Source organism: Ceratotherium simum, chromosome 19 (assembly GCF_057802395.1).
Source record: "Ceratotherium simum simum isolate JZ-2026a chromosome 19, ASM5780239v1, whole genome shotgun sequence".
Taxonomy (NCBI): Eukaryota; Metazoa; Chordata; class Mammalia; order Perissodactyla; family Rhinocerotidae; genus Ceratotherium; species Ceratotherium simum.
In genome coordinates, this window is record NC_141918.1 from 40,394,208 (window position 1) to 40,418,655 (window position 24,448).

The 24,448-nt window shown below is 43.4% G+C and overlaps 1 protein-coding gene across 1 annotated transcript in view; it reads right to left on the reverse strand.

The window, feature by feature from the left end:
* Window positions 1–23,529, reverse strand: part of MAN1A1 (mannosidase alpha class 1A member 1) — a 153,596-nt gene extending 130,067 nt beyond the window's left edge. Inside the window, exons 1-2 of the mRNA XM_004422269.3 lie at window positions 23,292–23,529; window positions 22,233–23,080 (exon numbers count right to left, since the gene is read on the reverse strand). Of these exons, the coding sequence (XP_004422326.1) occupies window positions 22,233–22,835 (603 nt within the window). The 5' untranslated portion in view covers window positions 22,836–23,080; window positions 23,292–23,529. The remainder of the gene's footprint in view (window positions 1–22,232; window positions 23,081–23,291) is intronic.
* Window positions 23,530–24,448: the final 919 nt, after the last annotated feature.

The window sequence follows — 24,448 nt, forward strand, 5'->3', positions numbered from 1 at the left end:
GAAACAAGACTGTTGTTCCGAACAGAGAAGTATGACCTTCTACTATGGATAGAAAATACCTTTCCAGTACTGAATATAAAATACTGTCCTTCGCTTAGCACTCTCAAACTTGATTTAAAATATCCTTGTTTAAAATGCTTCTCAAAACAAGCAAAATATTTTGCCTTCTCCCAGGATGTTCTGTCAAGATTTATGAGGGATCTGTCCATCCTTCCTGCTTCCTTAGCCCTGTCTCAGAAGGACACCTTCCCAGCAACTAACTACTCACTTTTGCATTTGACTAACAAAGACGAGGTCCTGAAATCTAAGAGACCAAATATATGGCCTACAAATGGTCACCTTGGGCAACAGAGAGGGTGCTGCAGTAGCCCCAGCCCTCGATCACACTGGCCAGCTCCTGTAGAATGTGCTCTCACAGAAGGAAGCAGTTCGAACCTTCATCAGCCAGGAAGAGAGCAAATTCTACAAGAGATTCATTTGGGCAGTGGGGGGGCAACTGCTCAGCTGTCCTAGTACTGGACTCCCTGGACCCCAACTCCCAACTCCATTCCTACCTATTGCTTTGTGCCAGGCTGAACCATTCATTCCTTCCACAAACATCTGTACACCTATAGCTACAGGGCCAATGCTACGTTCAACTCCTAGCCACAAGGGGCTAACCGTGCACAGCTGTGTGCATATGTGATAAGTCTCATCAGCATCACCAAGTGCTGCAGTTCTGGTCCCACTTCTGCCTTTTCTCCTCTCCCTGATTCGGCCTCTGGGTACCGCGCTCCGCTCAGCTTAGACCCATGACTGCTGTGATACGCCCTGCTGGCAGTCTTTGAACCCAGACTCACCTCTCAACTCTATTCTCAGGACTCCTGGTAACCATCTCTTGTAAAGGAACTGCCTTCCTTTCCTAGCATGATCTCTAGCTTTGGGTCCCGTCTAGGACCTGGCCCAGTCCATCACAGTAACATGCCATTCTACACACTTACAGGAGGCAAGAAGCACAGTCCTGTGATGTCTGCTGCTGAGCCAATCCTGTTTATAAAAGTTCCTTCTATAGAGTAAATGCTGATTCATTGTAATCCAAGGTCCCACTTCCCAGCTCAACTAATTCTTGATGAAGAAACGTAAGCATTTCCCAATGTTTCACCATATAAAGCTGTTAAGAGTTTTTCCAAACTGCCTTCAACACAGGGCTCTAAATTATGAAGACGCAAAATAAGATTTCGGTAGCAGTCATTTCAAAGTCAAAGGAAGGCCTTAACTAGTTTTCCACTGCTATGTAGCTTGATCTTTGATGTGCTACTCAAGGATGCAACCAAGGCCACAGCCAGGTAGGTGGCTGCTGACAGACAAGCTTCTCCGTTCTAACAGCCTGAGATCACGGGAACTGAATTGGACTTTGTCCAAACCCTCGAAAGATGCCAGTGACACTTAAAGCTAATCCCTCTTCATCACGAAGTCTGTGAAGAAGTAGCTATCACTGTTCTAGCACTTCTCGAGAGTGTCACAAAAACAAACTTGTGAAATTTAACAAAAGACCACATTAAAAAAGGCAATTCTGTTGTAAACTGCTTTTCCCAGTTTCTAGCCCCAATGACAAAGTATGGCAGATGACGGTTTATATCAAAAACGTTTCGTTTGTTCCTTTTAAATGAACTGCCTGGGTGTTTCTCTTTGTACCTGTAGATTCAAAGTTGTAACATAATGACCCAAAAAGGATGGAGTGGATGTCATTCTCGCTGCAATTAGCACTTTCCTTTTGCTGATATTTACATAAGCCAAGAATTGGTTAAGTACAACAAAAAAATGTTTTTCCATTATAACATGATCACAATCGTACATTTTGCCAACACTTAGCAATTGTATCATGTAATCATGTAATAATTATCATGTATTTTTGAGCACCTAAATGGTGCCTGGCATGTCATGTTCTGCTTAATCCACAACGATTTATAGCTGCCGGTTGTTGCTGTTGTGTTTGTGTTTTGTGGCTCTCAGTTTCTCCAGGTAGATAACAGAAAGGAGGGTATGGGAATGCACCAGACTCTTTCCTTTCCCTCCTGGGATGTCAGTGTAATAGAGGTGTTGACGACTAACTGACCCACTCATCAAAAGGACAAATCCTGGGAAAATAAGAATGGATAAATATAGTCTTGGACAGTGAGAAAGACAAATAGCTAAACTTGAGGTGGAGGTGACAGGCGTGAGGGGTGGTGGAGAGAAAGGAGTAGTTGAATATTCTAAATCATTAGATATGTATAAGAACGGGATGGGAGGGAGTGAAGACAGCAAACCCACAAACCTTACATAACATTCAGAAATAAAAATGACACTGGAAAAAATGTTTCAGGCCTTTCCAAACCATATACTAGAGTGTAGGTAAATTCTACATAGGTAACCATAAGAGGTAGTTACCTTGACTATTACTGTATTTCAACATACATAGTAACATCAAGTCCCCAAATTCAAGTAATTGCTTTCCTGTGATCTACAGAAGAAAGTTCACCCACTGGAAAATTAGAAAATTAAGAAAATTAGAAATTCCATTCAATTTTTCATAGGAACCGAGTATTTCTAACACCTAATTGTGTGTTCTAGAGGTTAAGTACACTCTTGTGAAATCTGTGTTACATATAAAAATTGACAAGCAGATTCACAGAATAATGGTATTTTTTAACCCTGGAAAATATTTTTTCTTTTTATATTATTGTAGAACTCAGCCCCAAGGCTGTCAGGCATGAATAGCTTCAGTGTTAGACGTCTTTAACGAAAGATGAATATCTTATTTGCAAATGAAGTTGTTACTAAAACAATAAAAGGCCACTGGTTTAAAAGAGGGTTTCTCAACATCAGCACTACTGACACTTCGGGTGGATAATCCTTTGTTGTAGGGGGGCTTCCTGTGCATTGTAGGATGTTTAGCAGCATCCCTGGCCTCTACCCACTAGATCTCTGCAGCACATACCCCAAGATGTGACAGCCAACCTCTCCAGACTTTGCCAAATATCCCTGGGGGGCAAAATGGCCCCAGCTGAGAACCAATGGTTGAAACAAACTGTTGGATTAGAATAATAATAATAATAATAATAATAATCCGAAGACTTATGTAACACTATGTACCAGGCACGATTCAATTTGATCCTAAATAGCAATTCTATGAAGTAGAGCCTATTTTAATTCCCACTTTACAGATGAGGAAACTGAGGTGCAGAGAGGTTAAGTTACTTGCCCAAGGTCACTGGACACATAAGTGGTAAAGAGGGAAGTCAACCTCAAGGAATCTGGCTCCAGAGTTTGTGCTCCTGACTTCTACATTACACCTCATATGATATAGGGAGAATAAACACAAATCAGAATTATTTTTCATTCAAGATTTTTAGTAGTCTTACAACATTGGGCACCTTACATACCCCTACTGAGTTCAGAATACTCATTTGTAAAATAGGAACAATAATGAGATTAAAATAAGATACTTTATCAAAGGCACTAAGTAAGGCCTCAATAAAAACTCTAAGAATAAAGAACCGAATATTCTTCTTATTTATCAATACTCTTTACATGTGGATACATCTTTCGTTTCTCTTCCCTATTTACCTGCATATAGCAATTAGAGTCAGTTATACAAAGGAGCTACCATAAAACTTGGGTTTTTTTGGTTTGGCTTACCCCTACCAGTAACCTGAGACACAAAATATCTCCGCGGTAATAGCCTTGTTGATCACAAACCACAGCCACAGGCCACACAACTCACCAATGGCTGCTGGGCAGCTCTTGTACATAAGGGACTGCACTTGGCTTCACAGACTGCATCACACGTAGTGCCCACAGCAGCTAAGTAGAAATCCCCCCAAAGATGTCCACTCCCTAATCCCTGGCCCTGTGAATATGTTATTGTACATGGCAAAGAGAGAGTTTGCAGATGTAATGCAAGTTAATTGAGGATAATCAAGGTGACCTTAAAATACAGAGATAAGCCTGGATTATCCAGGTGGGCCCAGTCTAGTCACCTGAGCCCTTAAAAGCAGAGAACGTTCTTTAGCTGGAGGCAGAAGAGACGCAGCAGAAAGGAAAGTCAGAGGTTCAGCTGAGCGGTGCGCAATGCCATGTTGCCAGTTTGACAATGGAAAGGCAACATGAACATGAATGCAGGTAGCCTTGAGGAGCTGAGAGGCTCCCGGCTGGTAGCCACAAGGAAATGGGAACTTCAGCCCTGCAGTCGCAAGGAACTGAATTTTGCCAGCAACCTGAAGGAACCTCTAAGTGGATTCTCCTCCAGAGCCTCCAGGTAAGAGCCCAGGGTGGCCGACACCTTGATTTTGGCCTTATGAGACCTAGTGCCGAGAAACCAAACAAGCCCACTCAGACTCTGACCTACAGAACCGTGAGACATTAACTCGTACTGTCCACTACGTGTGCAATAATTTGTTACAGCAGCAACAGAAAACTAACACTGCACACAGCATGCCCGAGACAAGGAAGAACTACTGCCACGCCATGAATTACCAAGTGGCCAATAAGGGTCTTTCAAGCCCCAAACTATTTCCTTAAATAATCAATACCTGCATCAGAGTGGAAGCAAATAGTTTTGCATCTATTCCCTCAGTGGCTCCTAACAACAGCCATGAAAGCCTTTCACAGATGAGAAGGGCTCAAAGGCTTGTGTACTGACACAAGGTTGGACTGTTAATAAGTGACAAAGCCATGAGCTCTTTCATCTCATTGCCTTTGCATGTGCTGCCTTTAACAGAAAAAAATGTAATATACACATTATACAGGATTAAACAAAGCAAGCCATAAAAAGCACAGAAAGACAACTGATTTTCTGCTGAAGGGCGATAGGACCAGCTAAGAATTTGTGGAACTGCTAAGATTTAAGTTGGGTCCTGATGGACAGGTAGGATTTCAAAAGATGAATGCTAAGACCTGATTTTTTTGTAAATTTGGAATCAAATTCTGGTGTGTGTGTGTGTGTATGTGTGTCTGTTTTAATTCGTCACCATTAAAGTTAAAGTGTTTGGACATCATCACATTATGAAGCAGCACTAGGACAGGCTGTTAAACAGTGAACATCTCAGGGCAGGTATGTCAGGTTCACGAGCCAACATTATGCAGGCATGTTTGTATCACAGTTAACGGAACAACATGAAAATGCTAATGCTGGTGAACTATCATTTCAAGGAGGCAGAACTTTCTGTAGTGAATACAGAGCAGGACTCCGGACAATCTGCCTCTAACAAGTAGTTCTACAGCAGAGAAACTTCCAATAAGATAAATGCCGCTGGGTGCAGCAGAACAGGGGGAGACCTCTGTGCAGCCAGGCAACCCTCTCCTCTCCGCACTCAGGGGGCTCTGTGTCACGGCTACATTGGTACTAAAAACCAATACTCCACCTCTTGGCCATAGCTGATTAGACACCTAACTACAGCTGGGTCAGATTCTCCATCCTGGGAATTTGGAATTGAGTCTCTGAGATGCTTTTTAGAACCTCTATTAGTACTTAAACTCATGGGCCGTGTAAACTAGAGGGCTGATTCATACAGAGCTTGTTCGTAGAGGAAAGAATAAAGCAGACAGGTCCACAGACAAAAGATCAAGTCGTCCAGGATGAGAAACTGGAGGAATAGCAGTCTTGGTTCCAGGTGCCTTCCAGATTCATCCTTCTAGGCCTTGTGAGGTCTTCTTGACCTGAATCCATGAGATACTCCCTCTTGTCTTTATATAAATATCCCTCCCTACTTTCTTTAACCTAAGTAAGTGGGTTCCATATTCTTACAAACAAATGATCCTTGTATCAGATTCTCACAAAAACCACTTGGAACCATGCATCTTCTCTCTGTTCCAAGCACTTAGGAAAACCCCAAGACTAGGTCAACCTACTTGTCTGCCTTCTCCGAATATGTCAGAGTGGCTGGAACCTGCCAAAGAAAAATCAAACAAATGAGCAGATGGAGCCAGTGCCATGGCCGCCTGCCCCAACTGTGTGCTCAGTTTCTCTACTCAATCTTCCCGTTGTCCCCGTTATCTTGCAGCTACCACCCCCTCTCTCCAGTCTCATCCTCTGGGGCCTTCTTGAAAGAGTTGTCTCTGTACTACCTCACCTCCACTACAATATGGCTTCCAACCCAAATATGCCACTGAATCCTCTCCAGCAGGGGTCGCTTTCTACCTGCTTGTCGCCGAATCCAAATGCCAATTCTCAGTCCTTACCTTGCCTCTCAGCAGCATCTGACACTGCTGAGACTCCCTACTTAAAATATTCAATATTCAAAAATGCTCCAAGATGCCACATCTGCTAGTTTTCCTCCTGTGCTTCTGACGGTTCCTTCTCTGTTGTCTCTTACTCTGTGCATCCCTTAAATACTGACGTTCCTAAGGCTTTAGGCTCTGGACTCTTCTAACAGGACACTCTACCCCTGAGGGAGCTTATTTACTCCCATGGCTTGATGGTCTTAAGATTGGTATCTCTAGTTTAGTCCATTCTTTGTGGTGCTTATCGTATATTTCCAACTGCCTACGAGAGACCTTCTCCACTTGGACATCTTTTTCATCTAATGCAAAACACCTCAAACCAAATCCATCAAATTTCTCCACTCCTCTCCTTCCCCTGGGTCCCCACTATCACCCAACCCCTTGTACTAACCAGCAACCCAAGCACTGTCTTTGATTCCATTTCCTCCCTCCCTCTCCAGGTAAGTGCTCACAAAGTTCTCTAAATGTTATTTTTCAAATATTTCAAGGATCTGTTCACTGTCTCTAACCCCCCATCTCCTTGTGCATTCAGGCCATCATCATCTCTCACCTGGATTACTGCAGAACCTTCTAACAATTGTCCCTGACTCCACTCTTATCTGAAAATGCAAATTCGATATTATTTCCTCAACTTAAGATCCTTCCATGGTTCCCAATGATCTCAAGGTAAAGTCTAAACACCTTGCAAGATCCATTCTCTGCTTTACTTCTCTGGCCCATTTCTCAGCTCTCTCTTCTCAAAGGCATTTCCCTGGTCCAGTTCTTTGGCTTACCCTCAGAGCCCGCACAGAGGCCCTTCCCTGTTTCTGCAGCACGCCTCCTCCTGCCCTTCCACTGGCTAACTCCCACTCATCTTCAGGTTTCTCTAATACTTCACTCCTTTCAGCAATTGTTCCTGAACCCCCAAAATCTGAGCTAAGTGTCCCTCTCATGGGCTCCCACTGCACCCTGCACTTCTCTCCTAAAGCACTTATCACCCTGCCTTTTCCTCTTTATCCTTTGGATTCTAGATGGGCAGAGGTTACAAAAGTCTGTCTTGCTTACTGTTATCTCTCTAGTGTTTTGCACAGGATGGTACTCCTAAATATCTCTGGGAGGAGTATTGCTGGAAATCGTTCTTAATTTGACTTATTAAAGGAAAGTGATATTAAGGTCATTTTTTAAAACATTTGGATGTGAATGATTACTGTATCGCCCCATTTGCATATACTTTAGGAAGAGTTATACTGTCCGGTGTATCATCACTTGGGACCAATTAAACATGTCTTTGTTGTCATTTCTATAGAAAACCTGAGTGTCAAGTCAGTAACCACGAAACATGCTACTCTGACTCACAATCTCTTTTGGTAATATACCTCGCCATGAATTTAAAATTCACATTTCATCTGTGTTCATATGGTTATACTTTATGGAATGCCTCACTTAAAAATTAGGTAATTGCAAGATTATTTATTCTAAAATTTAGGAGTCATAGTTGCCCCAAGACTACGGGGAGAAAAGGAAGCAAATTTAGACTTTCTTTCAGAGACTATCTTCTTTCTCTCCATTTTGATTTAAACAACTTTCCAGAACTCCCAATTACTTTCATTTATGCTCAAAGCATTATTTTAGATAATTATATACACACACACAACCATGTATATATTATGTATATATACATCACTAAGGTGTATACACATATATTAATACACACTAGTAAATGTGCTTAATGTTGAACATAAAATTACTCTCAAGAGAAGCTTTTCCAAACAAACTGATCATGGGTTTTACCATCAGAATTAAGCCTAAAAACACACCCCAGTATGTTGCTTGCCACAAGCTGAGATGGAAATAGTGTCAACCCTCATGCTCCTGCTTCCCCCTACTTCTCAGGCAAAGGAGTGACTCTGTGACAAGAATCCCAGTTCTTTAGTCAAGGTGGGTAAGATCCTCAAGGGTGCCAAGGCATGCGTGTGTGTGCATGTGTGTGTGTGTATGTGATGCCGAGGGGCATTCACTGGACGTGAGGGCAGTGGGAGGATGTGCCAGGGCCAGACAGACCCAGGTCAAGTCCCAGGTGAGGCACCCAGGAGCTCTGTATCCCGGGGCAATTTGCTTGACCCTTCTTGGCCTCAATTTCCTATGAGCAAAATGGAGAAAATAACACCGAATTCACAGGGTTGTTCTGAGAAGTCAATGAGTTGATGTGTGTCAAGTGGTGAGCAGAGCGCCTAACAAGAAGTAAACACTCGACACACGGTAGGCTGTAATTACTTTCATACTTTCCACCACTCTAGAACTAAAACTGCAGGTAAAAAGAGACAAAATCTATGCAAAGATGAGACTCTAAAAATCAAGTTATTGGTTGTTTTAATTATATATAGATCAAGCTATGCAAAAATCACTTAAGGAGACTATTCTCAGAACAAGAAGAGTAACACACGCCTTCTACTGGGAGAAAGAAGGGAATATATTTCAGAGAATAACTGAGAAACTGTATTTTTTTATTAAGCATGTGGTCTCAACTGCTACCTCAATCTTAAACCTAGAAAAAAAGAGAAAATTATCCAGCATTGTTATTGTTGACGTTATTCCTAAACCAAATACACCTACAAATTAATATCTGAGGTTTAAAGTCAATTAAGGAATAAAAACCTTATTTTAAATAGTAAGGCAAAATTCTGTTTAAGAAAGAAATATCCAAGGGCCGGCCCCTGGCCTAGTGGTTAAGTTCGGCATGCTCTGCTTTGGCGGCCCAGGTTCAGTTCCCAGGCACAGACCTACACCACACATTGGCAGCCATGCTGTGGCGGTGACCCACACATAAAATAGAGGAAGAGGAGGATCGGCACAGATGTTAGCTCAGGGCAAATCTTCCTCAGCAAAAAAAAAAATTAATTAATTAAAAAGAAAGAAAGTAGGAAATATCTAACTTGGGGTCTTGTTATATAACGATGGAAAACTCTGGGGTGCATTATATACAGATACTCTCTTTTATGACCACTAATGCGTTCTGTGACCCTGGTGTTTGTGAAAACAGGATACTCCAGAGCAAAGTGCAGGAGCAGTGGTCTCACCTAGAGGTGGAGGAAGAACCTTCACTCCCTGCCAGTTTAGTTTACCATCTTCAGATCAGTTCCTGAAAGTGCTGTCTGCAAAAATCCCCTGTGTTTTGGAAAAACACTAGCAACAGTCTGGTGATGCGTGAGATTTCAAATCAATCAAAGCCATTCCTTCCTGAGATAGCTTTCGAGAGCAATTCCATCAAGAGCCACAAGTACGCTAACCAATCAAGTAACAAGGTAGCTTTCTCCCTGGGGAATTCCAAAACCTAACAGCGAGTGCCCAGCAGGTCAGGGAAAAGGTGATATGTCCATGTGCCAGGGCTAACATCTGGAACTCACCTCTCGAGGTTCCAGGAAGCGAGAGTGCTGCTCAGTCCCTGCTGATAATCAGACACACTTCTTGATTATTGAGGTGACTAGTAATCTGACGTGTAATATATATAACCCCACTTCTGCTACCTTTCTGCTATCTGCATTTGCATCATTAGCACCACCTCTCTCTGAGAGAAAACACAAAAGGATGGAAGATGATTAACGGCATGGGTTAGAAGGTATGACAGAAACAGACAGCAAAATTAAGACAGCTAAAACTAATACCTGATTACCTGTGACATATTTAGCTATAAAATCCTAAACCTCGATTACCACATCAGAGTCAAAGTAGAGGATTTAGGTCAAAACTCTTACTTATCAAGAATACACACAGCCAGAGCAGTTTTCCTAACGAGGAATCTACAACTGGTTAACTCAGACCTGGTAATACAGTTTGTCAAACTTCTTCCTAGTCCCCCAGAAAGTTCCTTCTAACAGCCTAAATTCTACTGCCTTTGCCTTACAAAAACCTAAAGTGTAATTCCCCAGATCACAGGTGGGTGGAGAACTACAACCACAGAAGCAAATGCACTGAATCCCAGATTTACAGGCATATTCTAGAGAGACCACCTTAAAGAAGCATTAAGAAAGAAAAAGATGAACAGCATCTCCCTTCCTCACACCTCCAAGGCCAACTGTTTTTAAAGCCTCTATATTTCAGTTCATCATACTATGCTATATCCTGGAATAAGACTCTTTCCTATATATAAAATTACAATTGTCTATTTGTTTTCAATCAATTTTAGAAACACCTGACAAGGCATGGAAAATACAAATACCGTTGATTTTAACTTTTCCTATTTCCTTCACCACCAATGGCAGGCAGATTTAAAATTCGAAGACAGAAGGGGAGCGTAAAAAAAAGCTAGAAAAAACAGGAGATTAAAACATACTCGTAGGCAGCAAAGAAAACTTTTACCTCTCTATATTATTCAGTTTCTATTAAATAAAACCTAGTTTGAAATTTAACATGAAATAACTCAAAATTAATAATATCACAGATCAAAGCTTTCTGTTATTTTAGGATGAATCATAAAAACTTAAGTGTTGTCTCTTATGTTAAGACTAAATTTAGCCAAACTGTTCTTCAGAAAGTCTTTAAGAAGATAATGTTCCAATAAAACAAGTAAACTTTTAGACCATTAGTTGGTGTTCACATCTAATCCTCCAGGCATAAACTACAAAGTTAATAAAGATCAGATTAAAACCAACCAAGAACAAATTATTAATTACGTTTTCCATTTCACTCTTCAATTCTTGTTTTAAGTGCTCGAGGAATCTCGGCTGCCGCCGTAGCTACGGCTGCAGCAGCTCTAATAATCCACGGATCTTATCACAAAGGGCGTAGATACTTCCTAAATGAAAGCACCATATGCCTAATTACTGGGCTAAATTTATACCCGGAGCTCTCTCTGAATGGAACATTTTCAGCTTTTCGGCTCAGAAAACGTTTCTTTCTACACCCTCAAGGTATTTCTCCAGATTTCATCCTTCTCCTCTGTGGTTTTTTCCTCCCCTCAAATCTGAGTATGTGTGTGACACCAGGCCAGGAAGCCAGAGGCAACTGGACACTGATGAATGGACACCCTCTTCCTGGTTCTCCTAAGGATAAGCATCACTTCTGTGAGATAACAGCTGAAACAAGGCACAAGAATGCTTACTTTCCTGTCACAGGAAGCAGGGATTTTGGCAACAACCCCTAAGGACGGAGGTAACAGCAGAAAATGTAGGCTATTGGTTAACACAGCAATATTGCAGCCAAAACTTCCTTTCCTTTCCTGGAAATGACTCTCGAATCCAATTACTTACCAACAACTCCCTTTCTTAACGAAGTCCTAGCTTATTACTCAATCAATCCCTAGTTGCTAATAAATAAATACTATTAATTGAATAAGGCTACGTGCCAGGCATTGTACTGAGAGATTCACATATATTTTCTACTTTAATTCTTACAACTCCACTAAACAGAATTATTAGCCCCATGTCACAGCTGTGGAAAGGGAGGCTCAGAAGGGTTTCCACTCTGCCATATTACCTCACAGTCTGATGAGGTAGGAAAGAATTTTGGTGATATACTTAAATTGTTTTTCATTTTGGTTCCATTTAAGACAAATTGCCTTCCACGGTTAAATTCTGGGCCATGAACCTAAGGGATAGAAAAAGGTGTCTCCACACTTAGGAGGTCTAAAATCTAGTTGGAAGATAACATAGATGCCCATGACATCAGCAACACGCAGGCCAAAGACAGAAATATATAATAAATGCCACGGGAATTTGGAGAAGGGTGGGATCAGTAAAGGTTGGGAGTGTGAGAGAGGCTTCACGGGGGACACAGATTTTGAGCAAGTGAGAGGACATTCCATTTGAGAGGAATTACGTAAACAAAGCAACGCTCTAAATTAGGTGTGTTTTGGAGACAGTAACTATGCAAGGTTAGCTAAAGCAGAGTCCCTCCTAATTTAAGAGATATGACTCAAGAAGCAAACTGAGGCAGATGTGTAGACTATGAACGCCTGCTTAAGGAGCTGGGACTTTATTCTAGAGCAATGTTTTTCAAAATTTAGTCACGGGCTGGGCCAGGCCCCGAGCCTAGTGGTTATGTTCAGTGTACTCCACTTCGGTGGCCTGGGTTCATTTCCCAGGCACAGACCTACACCGCTTTTGTTAGCGGCCATGCTGTGCTGGCAGCCTACATACTAAAAACTAGAGGAAAATTGGCATGGATGTTAGCTCAGTGCCAATCTTCCTCAGCAAAAAAAAAAAAAAAAAAAATTAGTCACTGGACCAGCAATATCAGTATCACAACCAAGGAATATGTTAAAAATGCAAATTCTGAGGCCCACTCAGACCCACTGAATCAGAAATTCTGGGGGCAGAGCCCAGCAATCTGGGTGGTAACGTGCGCTATAGGCGATTCACTGAATCACTACTCCGTAGGAAATGGAGGCCCACTAAAACCTCTAGGGCAATATGAGAGAAGTGTTATTTTCAGAAGATTAATCTAACAGTGATCTGCAGAATGAAATGGAAAGGGACCATTTGCAAATTCAGAAAATTCATAAAGCCTCTACCACACAATTATTTATATGAGGCAGCACTTTTCAGGAGACACAATATTAAACTAGGAAACAGAAGACCAAGATTCTTTCTCAAAATATCACACCTTCTTACAGAGAAAATTTTTATTAAATTCTAATTTCTCTTATGGAAAATAACACCTCACCTATGACTTTTCATTTCGGTATGGCACTGTAAGCATTACTTATAAAAACACCTTTGTTGCTCAAAAATTTTCGCTAGGATGGAAAAAAAAACCAAACCAACTGTAATTAGGTATATCATGTATAAAATTGAAATATAAAAAAGTCAGCTCTTATTAAATGCAGTCCACAACTCTAGATATAATGAACAGAAATGAATGAGGACGCTGCCTAATTTAAAAATCACATTCCTGTAAGACAAAATGCTGGGTGTAAATACAAAGCAGAGTTAACTTTTAAATAAAACAGAACTTTTATATTCGTAAGTATTGACCTTCAAAGGAATATCTCAAGTTTCTACATTTATTTCAGCCATGTGACATCTGCTCAAAAGATTTTTTATGAACCACCTTCACAGCCAGTTTATGTCATATAAGAAAATGAACTCAGTTTTTCATTTTATAAATCATTCTGAAAACTACTTTAAAAAGTGGAAAAGGTGTTTCCTACATCGATTACTCACTTTATTCACTAGATCTTGTTCTGAATGACTTTTGACTGTTATTAAAAATCAAGTCTCCCCTCAAAAGACAACAGCTTGTAGCCTATGAGGACAGGAAGGGGCTCTAAACACGAGTGGACACCACTTTTGGATTATGTGATTATATAAAGGGTGGGGGGTGTCACCCTTAACCTGAATAACTCTTCTTGGTATGTTTGTTTAGAAAAGCATATTCTTTCAACAAATATTTACTGGGTCCTGTTACAGGCAAGGCCCAGGGCTGGCTGACCCGGTGGATGAATTAGGGGAAGCTCTTTCTCGTGCTCTCCACGTGGAGTCCTGGAATAGACTCGTAACTATGAAGAGCCAATGTCCCAGAGCTTCTGTACTCTTGCAGTAAGAGAAAACAGAAGTAATTCCAACCCATGATATGGCTTTATCTTATTACTGACAGAATATTTCATAAATGACAATTTTTATTCACCCTAACTACTAAAGCAGCTTTCAACAATAGTTAATAAATCATCTTCATTTTTTATGCTCCTCAAATTGCACACCCTGCATTTTTTTTAAAGCTACCGAGTTCTTCATCATGCATTCTAAGTTAGGTAACCCCTAAGAGAATTAAATAATGAAGACTAACAAAAATGCTTAATATGAGTGAATATACACAGTGTATTAAATATATGCCAATTATAAAATACGTTTTTTACTACATAAAGTCCCTTTTACACTTAATAAGAATGCCTTATAAAATTGTTGACTTGGGCTAATAACCCCTGAAAACACAATATGGACTGTAGAGGCATTTCTAATTATGAGACGAAAACCTGTATTGACTAGATACATTATAATATTCAACACTGCTAGTTGACTACAAAAATAACATGTCTCAGAGAACGGCATCCTAAATATTCTAACATTAGTATCATCTCAAACCACAATTTATAAAAATAATATAGTACATTTATGTCAATCATTATTTACCATGTTAACACAGTCTCAAAACCAAATTTAAATAGTCCTGGTGTTTGGCAGACTTTTATGAACTAGCCAAGGTCAGAATATAAATACATTTTGAAATGTGCAGCTCTTCACTATCTTAAAAAGGCATGACTAAAAACACGTTACTTGAAGAAATTAGAAAAGAAAGAAAAACAACCAAACAAAACAAACCAAAGAAAACAACCAACCAAACAAAAACAACCAAAAAACACAGAAGTCAAATTTCATAAACAAATCATGCTTTTCTTTTATTCTAAAATAAAATACTCAGACAAATGCATACTTATCCTATTTTCAACACCAAAGGCCTCTTTTGTAGCATACAAAAGATTAGCCTGCCCCTTCAAACACAGAAATGTATATTGCTATGAAATCTTACGAATGATTTCTTTTCGGCTAATTTTTCTTCTTTAAGAATTCAACTTTGTAAGACTTGCCATTTTCTGGCACTACTAAAATCACTTCCGAAATTCTATTTGGACTATTTTTGATCTTCAACTATGATCTTAAAATATTCGGAAACCATCCTGATGAATTCTAAAGAGAACGAGAGCCCTTCCTCCTTCCCCAAACCCCCAGAGCGGCCAACACCTTCCTCAACTATCTGAAGGAAAAACCCAACTACAACTTATCAATGAAGATGAGCCCATGGAAGCTGGCTGGGTCTTAGGGACAGCCGGCTGTTCCGAGGTGCTTGGTAAGTACTCCTACCAATAAAGAGTACTTTTTATCCTAGGTGCTCAACCCAGGGAAGAAGCAAATTTTGTTGCAAGTTGGTTTAATAAAATTCTGTCTATCACCTTTCGGGACTTTGCCTCCTTCGGGAGCCAACGTCCCTTCAGCCAACTTGTTAGATCCACCCTCTCTGATACCCACTCCTTCGGCCTCCCAACTCTGCCTTCTTCTAATCCTGCTCTGTTAAAAACTTCCTTGTTCTATACAACTCACAGTGAGGAAATGCAACTCGTCAACCAACACATGAGAAAATATTGCTCAAAAAAAGGCAAATTAAATATATAAGATACTGTTTCTTCACCTAGGAAATTCTTATAAAGATTGAATAGACTACATTCATTATATTACAGGTGGAAACATAAATCCTTTTTGAAAAGTAATCCCTCAAAATGTACTATGATCCTTTGACCTATTCATTTCTCCTTTTAGGATTCAAGGGGAAGGGTCAGCCCAGTGGCATAGTGGTTAAGTTTGGCGCACTCTGCTTCGGTGGCCCAGGTTCACAGGTTCAGATCCCAGGTGCAGACCTACACCACTCGTCCAGCCATGCTGTGGCAGTGACCCACATATAAAACAGAGGAAGAGTGGCACAGATGTTAGCTCAGGGCCAATCTTCCTCAGGCAAAAAGAGGAAGATTGGCAGCGGATGTTAGCTTAGGGCTAATCTTCCTCACCAAAAAAGGAAAAAACAAAACAAAACAGAATTTCAGGGGAAATCATACGTACAGGGTGGGGGCAATGCAAAACGAGATGGAAACTTAGTGGACGAAGGTGTTTATCTCAGCTTTTTTGTTTATTTGTGTTTTTTTTTTTGTGTGTGTGTGAGGAAGATCAGCCCTGAGCTAACATCTGTTGCCAATCCTCCTCTTTTTTGCTAAGGAAGATTGGCCCTGGCCTAACATCCGTCCCCATCTTCCTCTACTTTATATGGGACACTGCCACAGCATGGCTTGACAAGTAGTGTGCTGGTGCACACCTGGGATCCGAACCTGCAAACCCCGGGGCCTCCAAAGCAGAGTGCGCGCACTTAACCGCTATGCCACCGGTCCGGCCCCTATCTCAGCATTTTTTATAAAAACAAAAAACTGGAAATAATCTGAATGTTCGGGTCCAAGAAAATGGTTAGATCAACTATGATGCTTCTATTTTATATATTATGCTATCATAAAATGACACTTTAAAATAAAATGAAAAAAGCACATACATATAATGTAGTTATAACCGCAGAAAAAAATAACCTATATGTTGGGCCAGGGAGTAGTATTGAACACAGTTTCTAACTGACTGTAGAACTGTGAAGGATTTTTTTTTTCTGTTTTTCTACTCCTTTGTACTTTCCTAAGCAAGCATTAGTTTATAATGAAACAACACAATGAAAGGTACTTGCTGCTTTTGCAAACCTATTCTCGCCCTTGCTAAGACAAATCTCTAAGGATAATAATTTCTGCTGGGCAACTTGAGTGATATACTTTTAACAGCAGCCTTTAAGAAGCAATACACCAACGAAAGGGAAGCAATGATGGTGAGATTTCAGGTAGCTGGGAATGAGATTTCGAGACTGGGCACACACCCGTGTGCTGCCTGAATCATCCCACAGGTCTGTCATTTTGCCCTGTGCCCTGACAGACAGAGACACAGTGAGGAAACACACACTCTTAGTAGTTTCAGCACATATTCTTGTGAAAGAGGAACTAGGTTCAGACAATCACGCCCCAAACATCAGCTCAGGGAAGCTGGACATGGCCACCCCCAGCATGGGCCAGGAGCCCTGGCCTCCCATCTCTGGACCCTCTTGGCCCTTAGAAGAATCAAGTGCTCTTCATAGGACTTTGAAAAGACTATTCAGTGAAAAAGGATTTGGCAGATATGGAGATTCCAGCAATAGCTCGTGGTCTTTGGCCAGCCTGAGTTCATGTCTCAACCACAGTCATTCACAGGCCTGTGTACCTCAATTATTATCACTCCCTTTCTCATCAACTCCTAGCCAAGGCAAACAGGCATCCCCACCAGTGTTGCAACAAAGACTGTCTGAATGTGTGGTGTGCTGTTAGTAAACCACCCCCCTGCAGAACCTGGCGTCCTTCATCAGGTTTTCAGCCCCTCACTTCCAGGCCTCCTCTCATCCCAAGCACTCTCACAACAAGGACTGGAGACAGGACAATCAATCACATATAAATACATGAAAAAGTGCAAATGAAAGTTAATCTAACACGCCTGAGTGTCACTGTATAAAAGGATGCAGAGCAAGAGTGATCAGAAAGCAGTGGAGGCATTTGATAAGCTTAAGGGCCAGGGAGACAAAGGGACTGACAGAAAAAAAGAAGTGAGGGAGGCAGTTTAGTGACAAAAGTCAAGTAAATACAAAGGATGCGAGGGCTTTTGAATTTTATCATCTCTGTTCTGGATTATCTGCAGGACGGCTGGGCTCTAATGTACCTAAAGCAACTGCCAGAGTATTCAAGACAGAAATGAGGGCTGCAAGTTTTAAACGCTCCTAAGCCTAATCTCATTTGGTGTTCTTTCAAGTACCTAATGATCACAGAAGTCTTTATCCGGGCTCAGCGGGGGTGGGGCAGTGCTGCCGCATTCTTCAGAGCAAAGGAATTAGCCAGGATTGCTTTCTCAGGCAATACCTTACCAAGCAGACATGTTCCATCTCCCTCTAGGATGGGCTCAGTCCGACTTCTTGTGGCTGGCCTGCCATTCAGGGCTGAGCAGAAGGGAAGGCCAGGCTAGCCAGCCTCCAAAGCATATGTTCTCATCAGAGTCAAGATACCACAGGAAGAGCAGGGCCTGGGTGATAAGAGGCAGCTCCCAGCTCTGCCATTAGTGCACTGGGGGAATGGTAGGAAGTCACAGCTCACCAGGCTGTTTCTCATACGTAAAATGGGCACTGGGCTTCAGGATCTCTGAGGTCCTTCTAGGCCTGAAACTCAAATAAATCTAAATTCAAACTTCTCAAAAAAGGCCAAAATCTTTTGAGTTACAAAGTACAACTGATTCATGTGAATTCTGACCAACGGGTGACAGACTGAGCTCTGATTATAGAATTGATCATAACTATATAAATTTTTGCCAAGTCTAAAATAACTTTATTCTCACTTCTTAAAAATGTTCTTCCAAAGACAAAACAGGTTAAAATGCACTTTACTCAATCTCTCTCTCTATTTTGGGGAACAATTTCAGTACTTAAGAAGGTAACTCAAGAACTGTGATTATTCTGAGAAGATGGTACTTCAGGAATAAGCACATTTGACTGTGAGAAAGAGACAATTAATTCCTTAACACATATTTTGAGGTGCAGAAGCTGAAGAAGTATATAATTTTAAAGATACCCAAATGTTTTTGGAATTTGGCAGGAATCTGAGGAAATTCGAGTTGACAGTAGCACAATAAAATCATGGCCGTCTGGAAAGATCATCTTGAAGAACCGGAAATGTATTCCTTTAGGCTTCAAACTTAATTTAAACTGTTTTTTGATAACTTGAAACTTCCTTACCTACCTCCCTGATTTATTAAGCTGTATACGAAACAAGGTAATCTCGGCTTGATGGCTGTAGGTGGTGAATAATAACAGTAAAAATAGCTAGTAGCATTTATTATACACTCACTGCAAGCCTGATACCATTCTAAGTGCTTTGTGTGGCTGATCACATTTAACCCTTCTGATCCAGCAAAGTGGGTTACTATTATTACTCCCATTTTACAAATGGGAACACTGAGGCTTTGAAAGATTAAGCAACGTGCTTAAGGTCACAAAGCTAGTAAATGGAAGAGGCCAGATACAGACCCAGGTCATGACTCCAGAGCCAGTCCTTCTCACCGCCACATTGCTACAAAAGGATGGAGCAGGGACAGGTAAGGGCATGCAGAGACTCTCCAAGACCTCCTCGGGTAAAGAGACCTTTGTGCTCCTACAGCAAAGAGCCCATCGATTGGTGTGATTTTTAAATATATGTCTACTTTCTAAAAAAAATAGTCCTTCGGGTTAGCTGTCAATTCTTCTGTTACGCATAGTGTAATGTCAAAAGAGAACGCACATTTACCCATTTACCGTTTGGAAGAGCTCCCCCACCTGTCACCCCCTCTTCTCTAGGCCACCTCTCCTCTCCTCTTCTCTCCCTCCCTTTTTCCTCCCCATCTCTTTGTAAAGAATGTCCAACGGAACGATTACAAAGGCCTCTGCTTCCTGCAGAGATTTTTATAATGAGAAAAAGATGTCATATCAAACTTTCCCTGGGCGGCTTCAAAAAGAAGTTCTTTTAAATCGTGCCACTAGTAAAATTAAAAAATATATACTATAGTTAATGTAACAACTAATATGAAGTCAAATTTATAATATGCAGAATTGTGTGTGTTCTGCACTCACTCTACGTTAGGGTCTGCAAATAAAGAATAGGGCCAATTTATACACTTCTCGGGCATTTTATTTAGGAGGCAAGTTGTGTCGGGACAGTGAGCGACACTCACTGAGAATCGGGCTTCCATTCTCAACGTCACTACTAACTGGCAATGTGATTTCCAGAACAATCTTTGCGTCTTGGTTGCCTTTACTCTAAAACGAACGAGTTGAGCTATCTCTAAGGTCTCATCCAGATACTTGATGACTCAGAGCATACGTTTACTTTTAAAAATCAGAGTTATAATTTTTAAGGCATATTGTTGGTAACAAGAAAAAGTAATGTGCAGAGTTTGTGTAAAAGACCCTTAAACAGATTTAGCGGTGGGGCGTTAGTGGTAGTTCAATTACTTAACACTAAACAAGGCACTAGGCTAAGAACACTGAGGGAAAAGCCAAGACTTAGTCTCCCCAAAGAAAGAATCTCTCCCTTAAACTACCAAACATTGGTGTCTCCTTTATTGTTTTCCTCTACTTACCGGAAAGGCGTATCACATTATCTCTGGAGCCCACAGAGTGGCTGCTCCTACTCTGGCCAATCAAAATTCATTGTTTTTATCAAAGTGTTTTATCAGAACACATACATTTTTACGGTTTTGTAGGTGATAAAGAACTTAAAAGGCCCCAGGTTCTCTCCCGGGCTAGGGGGTATAAGCGGGTCCAGTGCAGTTCTGATCTACCGTGTATGTTTAGTCCTCATCACTCATACTGATCTGTAGTATTCTTCCACTTTGACCTTGAGACACATGCTTTAAACTCTCTTCAATAAGAAATTTGTACTGCCATAGCTTATGAAATAATGTAATACAAATATGTTAAGTTCTCCACTGAATTCCAACAAATTCAGATCTCATACAAAAGCACTTTTTACACATGTGAAATACTAGGAAAAATTTCTCAAGATAGTTTAGTTTATAAGCTCACCTAAGAAATACAGATGCATTGACTCAAAAATGCATATTTTTAACCTCTTTCCACACCCTTAACTAGGTTCAAAGTCCTATACATGGCTCCTTTATATGAATCTTAAGTTACCTGATAAGAGGAAGACAGGAGACTCCTCTCAGACAAACTATCAATAGCTTACAGAAAATTAATCTGAACATAATTGATTATCCATTGACAGTCTTTTCTTGCTTTCCTATACTAATGCAACAGTCAGCATCTACTCTAGTATATACGCTGTTGAAATCTTAATTTATTCATCTGCTTGTTAAAGAGAGGAACATTTACCGACACTCTATGACCTACCTACTCTGTGAAGGTCCTAAGAGTGGGGAAATCTCCCATTTGCCCATGTCCAATATCAGGTGTGTTTCATTGCAGGGTGAGCAGAATGTGCAAAGCAACCCAAAGGGATCTAAGCCCCTTTGGAGCCAGGTCTCCAAATTGTAGCTTTTGTTATTTTGCAGATATTATTTTCCACACCAGAGCCACCCATAAGTAAACTGTAAAGTTAAGTTTCAAAATAAAAGTTTTTTGTTCTAATCTGTCAAGGTAGATTATTCCCACATCTGATCTTTAACAGACAGATTGTCAATAGTTAACATAAATTATAGACTCAAGAACCATCTATGGCTAGTGTAAGATATAAAAATATTTCTTAACCATTAACCATCAATATGAACATTTTCTTTAAACATATAATTATATAAATAGGTCTGGAATAAAAAACTAAAGCCTGTTGTGAGAAATCTACAGCTCTTAGATTGTGTAAAATCCAGGCTGGCATAATTTCACATAGGAGAGTCGCTGTGGAAAGAGGCATGTCCACAGGGAACCTGGTGACAGGTGACCAGGAGAAAGTGTGGGCTTCAAGCCCAGACTTGGTCACTAACTGGCTCTGGGGTCTGGGCCCTTCAACTTTCATCTTTAATATGACAGTTGGAAATGATCTTTAAGGTCCTCTTTATCTTAAGCCAGTCATGAACCAACGACATGTTACAAGTTCTAACTGACAATTCCGTGAAAGAAATTATGAAAGATGTATCCAAGACCATATTTGCCCTAGACTAAGTTTGTCATCACCGTGCAGCTGCAGAGGCAAACCTGTTGCATCACATGAAATACTCTTTCTCTGACCGTACCCTAGAAATCCAAGAGGCACTAGACTGGTTTTTTTAAATTTTCATTTTTTAAAAAGTAAACAACAATGTGCCCCCTATGATAGAAAGTTCTTGTTTCACCTTTACAGGCTGTAAGTACACACAGGATGTCACCTGTCAGAATGGGGCCAGGAGACTTCCCCCCGGGGTGGGTGGGTGGGGGGGCGTTGGCTAGCTGTTTAGAACCTTTTTACCACGTGTGATTGATGCTTTGCGTTTACGTTCAAGCTTCACTCATTTCAAAGACACATCCAAGCCTTATTTAGAGGCTGTTTGGTACCTTCACTGTCACTGTTCTCAGGGACGATTAACTGTATATCGGCGAGTGAAGGAGAAGGTTTGCAAGCCACCTGCCCACGTATTTAATATCTACCTCGCATGGCTTATGCTCACCCGAGCACGGCAGTTAAAAGCAACGGGATTCAACTTCAGATCTTAATTGGCCACATCTACTATGATACCGAGAAAAGGAAAATGAAAAAGCCGTTGACACTGCACCTGGTGGAAGCGAAAAACCTCCACGTCCCCCTACACTGTAATGTTGCAGTCTTAAGAGTTGCGAAGGTCTGTCGCTTCTCCCTGGAACACACGCCCGGCGGGGAGGGATTGCTAGCACGGTGCACTCACCTCTTTGATCTTTGCCCTCTTCTCGCGGATGGAGGCGTCGGCCGGCTCCCGGCCAACTGTCCCGATGGGGGGCACGAAGTCCACCGGGGGCAGCCTCCGGAACACTGCCTTGTCACGCTGCTGGTCCTGGGCCACCTTCTCCTTCTCCAGCAGGATGTCTCTTTGGATCTCCTCGGGCAGCTTCTGCAGGGTCTCCTTGGCTTCCCTGAGAGCCCGCTCGTGGTTTTCGCGGATCCTGGCCAAGCTGTCCTCCACGGCGGCCGCCGGGTCCCCGGGCGCGCCCTCCTCGCGGCGCCGGGCTCGCCCATCTGCCGCGTCCTCGGCGCGCGCCCCGGGCCCGGACTTGTGGTCGGCGGGCGGCTGCAGGTCAGGGCTGGAGTGGAACAGGACCCCGCTGAGCAGCTTGGAGGAGTCGGGCAGGAAGAAAATCGCCCCGAAGCAGAGCGTGACGAAGGCGCTGAACACCAGCAGCAGCACGAACTTCTCCGCCAGGCGGAAGGCGGCGGGGCCCGACCCTTTCCTGCCGCCGCCGCCGCCGAGCCCCCCGCCCAGGCCGCCGCCCGCGGGGCTGCTGAAGAGCGGCAACAGGCCCCCCACCGGCATCGCTCCCGCCGCCGCGGCCGCCGGCCGGCCGGCGGTCCAGTAGCCCTGCGCCGCGCCGCTCAGCAGCCAAACTTCGCCGCCGCCCGGCGTCAGCGGCTGCGGGGCTGGGTCCTGCGCATCCAGGCCGCCCAGCCCCCTCGGCTGGGCGGCAGGTATCCCCGGGGGCAACAACTCCCCTGCGAGTCTTCTCCCCGGGGCGGCTCCTTTGGCAAACAAGCACGCGCGACAGACCGCTGGCTGCAGCCCTGCGGGGAGAGAAACAGTAACACGTAGTAATTACGCTGATGGTGATAAAGTTTCCAGCGGGTCTCCGCCCGCCGACGGCCGTGCGAGCCGCCAGGACAGCTCCCCCTGCGCGGAGTCCGGAGTCCGGCTCCAGGCACCGCCCTCGGAGCCCACTCTTTGCACTTGGGGTGAAGTTGTCAGGTCCCGGGGGGCGGGGTGTCCCGCGCACACCTGGAGCAGGGCGGCGTGCGGCTGCCTCCTGGAGAGGACAGCGCACCTCTGGGCAGCAGGGGCGCAGCGCGGGTGGGGGGCTCGTCAACTTCGCCAGCTCCCCATCTCGGAGCCGGACTAGCTGCCTCTGCTTCCCAGGCGGCGGCTGAGCGTGCAGCCCGGCCGCCCCGCAGCCCGGTGGCCGCTCAGCTGGGCGAGCGCGCCGACCCGCGGGCGAGCAGGAGCGAGCAGGGCAGGACGTTGCCCTCCACGACGGCCCCGCGAGCACTAACAACGCTGCCGGTCTCGGGGCGGTCGGAAACGAGGGCGGTGACGCGTCCGGAGAGTGATGGCGCGGCCGGGCCAATCACGCGCCGCTCAGGGCACCGCGGGGGCGGGGCCGAGGCGGGGAGGGGCCGCGCGGGGCGGGGAGTTTACGGGAAGCGCAGCCTCGTGGGGGCCCGGCCGGGGGCGGGGAGGTCGCGGGGAGCGGAGGCGCGAGGCGAGCGGGCGCCGTGGCGGGGAGGGCGGTCAGACCCGCGGCGGAGGCCCGGGGTCGGAGAGCTTATCCCCCGCCGGCCTGGGGCCCGGGTCTCAGGGGGCGGTGGGTCTCGACTTGTCGGGGAGGTGCCTGGGCTGACACGAGACCCCGCCTCCGCCGCCCCCTCGGACCCGCGCCTGGCCTTGCGGGGTCGGCCCCGAGGGGGTCCCGGGAAGGGCTGGGTCTCGCAGGGAATCGCCGGACACTGGGTCCTTCTGAAGCTCGTCTTTTCTCCAGTTACGCTCTTCTCAGCCGAGGCAGGGATTCCCCCGGTGCCCTGTAGCAGTTCAACCCAAAGTCCCTCGGCGAGGAGCTGTGATCCGAGAGCTTTTGAGCTCTCTGGTCTAACACCTTTTTACTTCCTAAGAGACACGGTTTTGTGGTTGCTTAGGATTCTTCGTATGCGTGCGCTCTTCCTTAAAAAAAAAAAAAAAAAAAGTTGTGTACCTCCCCCACGCACTCCCACTTTCAAAATTCATCTACCTCATAGAAGTTGGTCAAATTTTCCATTTAAAGCAGTCAGTTTTATGCTGCCGTAGCATCAAGTAATAAATTTGAACACTGTTGAAATGAAGTCTTGGATTTGACTACTTCCAGTGAAGTAAGGACTTGGTCCAACAGAGATTGTTTTCAAGAG